The sequence below is a fragment of the Poecilia latipinna genome, unplaced genomic scaffold (assembly GCF_001443285.1).
Source record: "Poecilia latipinna isolate Pla-1442-1.1 unplaced genomic scaffold, P_latipinna-1.0 Scaffold1008, whole genome shotgun sequence".
Lineage (NCBI taxonomy): Eukaryota > Metazoa > Chordata > Actinopteri > Cyprinodontiformes > Poeciliidae > Poecilia > Poecilia latipinna.
This window is the reverse complement of record NW_015113624.1, coordinates 1-6906: the sequence shown is the minus strand read 5'-3', so window position 1 is coordinate 6906 and position 6906 is coordinate 1. Positions and strand designations below refer to the sequence as shown.

General features: G+C 41.7%; 1 protein-coding gene across 1 annotated transcript; it reads right to left on the bottom strand.

Annotated features, from left to right (window-relative positions):
• Positions 1–508: 508 nt before the first annotated feature.
• LOC106958700 (coiled-coil domain-containing protein 42 homolog) lies at positions 509–6558 on the bottom strand. The gene is made up of 7 exons (XM_015050740.1): positions 6405–6558; positions 6174–6297; positions 4513–4605; positions 2681–2872; positions 1051–1272; positions 807–962; positions 509–699 (listed from the first exon to the last, which is right to left on the bottom strand). The coding sequence occupies exons 1-7, from the start codon at positions 6440–6442 to the stop codon at positions 592–594; spliced, it is 933 nt and encodes a 310-aa protein (XP_014906226.1). The 5' UTR covers positions 6443–6558; the 3' UTR covers positions 509–591.
• Between the last annotated feature and the right edge of the window lie 348 nt (positions 6559–6906).

Genomic DNA, 6906 nt, shown 5'->3' with positions numbered 1-6906 from the left:
AAGAGAAGAAAAAAAAAAAAAACGCTGCACAAGGTGAGTATTCCAGCTGCTGGATCATGGGGGGTACTTAGTTTTTCCGTTTACCTGTTTTAGGCGGGTCCAGGGGTGGGAGGGTGAAAGCCTAATCCCGAGAGCTGACCATAAAACCTGGGGGAATTATATCAGGATTTATGTGTTTTTGCAACAGGAACAGATAAAACAAGGATAAGATAAGTTGGGAAATCAAAACGGACCTTAACCCTGTAAGTGCCGGACACAGAAAATCCAACTTTTCAAATTGTTTTGCAGGAGTACTTTTTTTAAATTTATATTGTGAGGTTTTATAAAATTTTTTTAGAATATTAAATATAATGTAAAACATCTTGCGCAAGTGTTGCACCAGACTCACACATCCTACAAACTGCAACGATCAACTTCCATCCAACTTTTCTACCCAATAGTGTTCAAAGAATGAAAAATAGGGTTCAGTCTCTAAGTTTGGGTAAAAAAAAACCCCAACACAAACAAAGAGAAGAAAAGTAACTTGTGCTTTTATTTTGTTTGACATAGTCACTGTAACATCACAAAACTGGGACAAGGTTAAACAATTTGCTACTTAATATTTCCTTTGTTTTCTGATTTGCTTCCTCTGGCTTCTCGATGCATGTGTGTCTGATAATGTTTCACAATGTCTGTGTGGTCCATCATGAAGTTCTTGATCTGAGAAGGAAACACGCACACACACACACACACACACACACACACACACATCAGTTCTTTCTTTTCTTACCCCGGCTGCCTTACGCTACTTCCCCCAGGTCACTTACCGCCTCCAGTTGTTTCTCCGTGTCGTGGATGTGCAAACCGCCCACTCCAGTCACCCCGCCGGCCATTTCGAACAGGTTAAGGGTCGCGTACGTAATCTGGCCCAGCTCCAGCGTCTTCTTTGCAGCCGTTTCCTGAATTTGGTTCCACTGCCTTTCCTGCAGAAACACAAGCGACAACTGAGCTTCTCTCGGAGCATCTTTAGCTTCCAGGCTACAATGAGGCTGTGATTAGGCGTTCCCGTACCCATATCAGAGCTTCAGAGCGGGCCTTTTCCAGCTCGGTCTGGAGCTGTGACAGGTGGTTGTTCTTTTGCAGCAACAGCAGGTTGTGGTTGTCCTTCAGGCTCTGGCAGGCTTTCTTCTGCTGCTCCATGTGCTCCTGCACCTGAGTCTCCCTCTGGTACAGCTGATCCCTGATGTAGAGGAGGTTCTCTAAGTAACCCGTGAGCTCGTCCACGTTGGTAAACTGCGAGACACAGAGTTAGGGTCGCCTGGTGACAAACGGGAGCAAAAATAAATGCGAAGTTCAAAACAAATTTAAGGGTGCGTTCGCACCGGCCCTGTTTAGTCCGCTTTAATTGAAATCCAGTTCGTTTGCCCAGAAAGTCCGGTTTGTTTCGGAAGGTGTGAGTGTGCAATCGACCCAAAAAGCAAAACTCCGGCCCGCCTGAAAGCCTTGGTCTCAGTTCGGTTAAAGTGAACTCTGGCGCGGTTTGAATGCATGTCGGACCGGAGAGCGCTCCTAAAGCAGGAAGTGGACTATAGTGGAGGGCATTATGTGTGTAGGAAAAGGACAGATGGGATAGATCCACTATCATGTTGTTGTTGTTTTTTTTTCTCAGATGTCCAAATGGAAAAGTTAAAACAAAAATAAAGTAAAAAAACGAGTCGTGGTTTTAGATTTTTGAAATTTCCACAGTTCAAGTTTTAATCAGAGTTGGGCAGAGAACCCAAAGGTTTTACTCAAGTAAAAGTAAAAAGCTATTTGAAATCAAAGCTACTCAAATACAAAAAATGATGGGATAAGACAGACAAACATAAACTCATGTACACACTGTGATATTTTAAAGACTAACATTAAAAGATGCAAATCCTTACAGTGGACTCTCCACACTCGTTACCTACAGATGCACCTATTCACACATTTGTCTGTTGAACGTAACTCTAAATTATTTGCAAAAAACCCACTTTTTCACAGATTTTTGTGTACATCTTTAAAATGTGAAAGTGCTGCTTGACATGCTATTGGCTGTATCTCCGGATATCGAAGAGCTCCTGCAGTGATGCCAGGATGGTTTCCACCCAATGCATTAATCAAAAATAAGAAATTCAGGCAAAGGAAATACTTTTTCAACTATTAGTTTTTCTAAGTTAGAGTTTATTAATCTAATCCTTACACTGCGTAACGTACAGTATACTTGTTAGAGGATGGTAGAGATGACATGTGGTGTTAACTGAACCGTCACTTGATCTTCAAATGTCTCAGCAGGTTTAACATGCAGAAAACAGCATCAGAACCGCAAAAACCCGATGTCTGACTTCAGCATAAATTGCTTGCGTGTGTTTCTGTCTTCTGCATTTTTGGTTAAAATGTGTTTGTTATCTTTTTCTGATCAGTCCTAGCTTTTAGGGCTAACATTTTGAAAATATGGAAGATGTACTGAATATGTGGAGGATTCAACAGAGTTGCCAGATGAAGGGACAATCTTGGAGATGTTGGTGAAAACCTACGGGATGCTGTAATGTCTTTGTCAGGTCTTTTTTCTTTTTAACTTCATTTGGACTGTTTCAACTGAACTTGTGTCCTTTTTTTCTCGTCATTTCTACCAATGAATTAAAAGAAAACTGCGCCACACGTCGGGTCACTTCCGTACTTTTGTTAGTTTGAGCACGCGCTCCAAGAACTCCCTGTAGGGTATGTATTTGAGGGTCTGAAGCTGCATCTCCTGCTTCCTCTTCTTCAGCTCCTCACACTCCTCCTTCAGCCGCTGTATTTCCGCCTCCTTCTCCAACGCCTCCTTCATCTCCTTCTCAGCCATCAACCTGTCGGATTCCGTTTCTTCGTCCTGGAGCAGAATGACGGATTTACTCAGTGCCATAGACAATCGCGTAAACAATTTGTGCGTTTTTGGACATTTATGGAGACATAAGATCAGCATGAAACACACTCAGAAATTTAAGTAATGTAATCCAAAACCTAAAGCTGAAGATGTAGTTTGAAAAGTGATTTCTGGTGAGAAAAATTTAAGGACATCCCTACATTTATTCCCACTCATCATTTGAGGAAGGCTTGTTTCAAATTCAGACATTTAGTTTGGTGTGGTGCTGACTGTTGCGCACCAAAGGAAAGAGCTGTCAGTGCCGTTATAATGGGTTTAAAGAAGTCTCAAGGAACTTCAGGTAAGCCACTCCACTGTACAGAACATAGTCTACAAGTGGAGGAGATTCGATACAACCGCCAGCATGTCAAGGTCTGGTTCATCAAAGAGTAGGACACAAGAAAGGAATAAAGCCTAATGGCGTGTTCACGCCAATCGTCTACGTGAAGGCGCGTCAAGAGCTTGTCGTGGCATGTTTCGTGCGTTTAGCATGGAGCAGTCTGAAGCGTTTGGAGCGTTGGACGAGGCAAGCACATCCAACACCTTCGATAAATAGGCCAGCAATGGAAAACAAGAGCGAGAGCGATTTTGACACTTCTGACGCACCTCCACATAGACTTTGAATGTAAACCAGATGCGCCCGATGCACGAAACGCTAGGTGTACAGCAAAATGTCAAGCATCTGCATTCAAAGGGCACACGCGTCGAACTTGAAGCGTCAGATGCGTTTTTGACAAGCGTAACGCTTTTGGTGTGAACACACCATAAGAAAAAAATGAAATTAAGCCTGGGAAAATGAAAAGAAAAGTCATTTTTGTCTATTTTGGCTGTGTGTAGTTAGGCTATGCGCATGTCTCTTTTAGACAGTCCGTAGCCACGTGACTTCACCCCATCCAGACTTCACAAGAAGTGAAAGAGATGGTCGAGAAAACGGAAGAATTTTCAAATGTTGTTTGGCAACATTTTGTAGGACTGCCTGGCTGAAGTTTGGAGAACGCTGCCGTTACGTAGCGCTCGTCTCACGGCGCTACCCAACGCAGTCAGAGGTGGAATATAACAATACTCCATTTACTGTTTTTGAGGTGAACTGCTCAACATATCATGATATAGACTTTACGCCGTATCGCCGAGCCCAACCTGAAGGCCAAACTGAAGTCTGACAGATTGAGTCGAAGCTCCAATCTTCATCTCACAGAGGTGCTTTTGGGTGAATTGAAACAAGCCGTACAAACAGGAGACGCCTGTAAAAAAAATCCTATAGTTGAAAGTGAAGACTGGACTAACTATCCTCAAACAGATGTCTGGTGGATGGCAATAGGAAGTATCTTACAGAAATGACTGTAGTTAAAAAGGAAAATGACTAGTTTGTCAAGGGGGAGCATGTCCTATCTTTATTCCCCAGCTAGTAAACAAATGTTTGTTGAGATCTTTCTTTTCAGAGAAAAAACAGGATTAAACATTTATATGTGAGCACACTTTAATATAAAAATGAATATTTAGCAGTGTTCAATAATGTCTTACAGAATGTCAAACTTGAAAACTTGATAAACATGTTTGTGTGTGTGTGTGTGTGTGTGTGTATGTGTGTGTGTGATTTTTGGAAGTACCCGAAAAAACATTTCCAGCTTGAAGCGTTGCTCACGTGCTTCCTTTGCGATTTGCTTCAGCTCCTCATTACGGCGATGTAGATCAATCAAATACTGCCACAAAACAAACAAACAAAAAAACAACAAACAAACATTAACAAAACAGATATTCAGTTATAGTCATATGAGTCATACAATATGAGTTTTGACATGGCATACAATGAAAACATTATGATTCTAGATATAAAGAAGTAAACAAACAGAGCTGGATGTTTAAAAAATTAGGATTACATAAATGGAAAATGTTACATCATAAAAAATAAACAGTTCTAACTTATGCCTTGGTGGCTAAGATATCTAAGCCTAAGGCTAAGTTTAAACCAAATGTTTTGTCTGGCCTGAGACAGCATTAAAATCCATCCCACTGGAACGTTTCACAAAGCACCAACTGTGTTTTGCATAATCTCTGCTACAGCATAATTCTGCCCAGATTTGAGCTTCCTGTTGTGTTTTTAACATAAACCTCTCCTTGTGATCTATTTCAGCAATCAATTGAGCTGTGCAGGTGTTTTAAACTGAACCAACAAGAAAGGCGGTATAAGAGAGAGAGAGAGAGAGAGAGAGAGAGAGAAATTGCTTTTATTTATTTCTAAACATCTGGTCAAAGGTTTGAACAAATCTAGTCAAATCTGTCTCTCCTGCTTCATGGTCTTGTTAAGGTCGTGATCGAGGTCAGCGGTCTGCAACCGGCAGCTCCAAAGTCACTTGTGGGTCGTAATAACTCAAACATAATTACAAACACTATCTCTGTGTTTTTTGGGAAACCCTCTGCATCACATTCACTTTTTATTAGGTCACAAGCTGACTTTCAACATTTCAGAAATGTAGGATTCAAGGGAAATGCATCACATAAAACATTTTTTATCTAATTTTTCTGTCTTCTAAAATCTAAAAGCAGCAGTGAAAAAAACTTTTTATTGATTCAAGTAATACAAGAAAGGGCTGTGAGCAAATTTCATTTGGTAAGACACTGAAACGGGTTTTTGGATGGTAAAGGGTTTTGGTCCCTGGTTTAGTCGTCAAATCTGAAACCACACTAAAGGCGCTTTCGCACTGCACGGAACGGAACGGTTCCGAGCGTGTTCGCATTACAACTTGCGACCGGTTCCACCCGGCCCCATGGAACCACAAGAGCTGTGGTTCCAATCGTGCCGGCCAAGCGGTTCTGCTTAGAACCAGCAGCTGATTGGCCGCTGGTTGTTATGGAGTCAGACGTTGATTTTCCGTTGACAGCTGGCTCTCACTACTATATTTTGTAAAGAGTGCTCTTTGTAATATTTTTTATTAAATTGGCAGTTATCAACCAACCAACTCAAACCACATTGTTTAGTTTTAAAAATAATGACGTCCTGCACCGCTTCGATGGCGCCCTCAGTGCAATGCGAACATAACAGGGCTGGAACCGTTCCGTTCCGTACCGTACCGTTCCGTACCGTACAGTACCGTACAGTGCGAAAGCGCCTTAAGACAACAAAACTGTAAAAAAAAAAATGCTAATGTTTTGAGTTTTCGCAAACTAAATTATGAAAATCACAAACCGTGTTTTAGAAAATTTGAAGACGTGAAGTAGAATAACCAATTCTGTCTGATGTAGTGAACAAACAAAACAGACCGTCCCAAACCTGTTTCCGCTCATGGGCCTTCTGCTTGAGCTGCTCCCGATCTCTTTCCATCTGCCTCAGCTCCATCTGCGCTGCTATAAATTCTCGTCCAGTCATCGCGACTTTGACAGTCGGCTTAATCTTCCTGCAAACACAAACATAGAACAAACGTGTTGTCCACGACGGACCGGATCGGACCGGGTTCGGCTGAACTTCGCATGGGGTTCGGGGGAGGCGGGGAGGAGAACTTACGGACAAACCTTCCGGTCGCTGGTCATCTTGGAAAACATTTTTGCTCCGTTTCCCGTCGGCCTCCAGATGTTTTGTTTTGTTTTTTTGTTTTGTTTTGTTTTTTCCTGAATGCAATTCGCTTCTACAGTAAACTCTCGTCGTTTCTATGGTAACGGGTCGCTTTCTTTTACGGGCGCAAACTGACGTTTGTTTTGAAGGGAAACAGAGCGTTATGTATGGAAGCCTGAGAGTGCCATTTGTAGGTGTCTCAGCTTTCGGGATTAAATGTAATGTGACAAAGATTTAAGGCTACTGGAGAGTGAAAGAAAATAAAAATGTGGCCACTGAGGAGTATAATCCTACATTTCTGAATTAATTTTGCATAATTGCTAAATAAATAAATAAATACATAAATAAATAAAGATATTCTCTCGTGTGGAAAAGTTGTACATTTGCATTACTTTTTTTTTCATGATTAAGGGCAAGGGCGTAGGAACGAGTCTGTCATTGGGGGGGACGCATA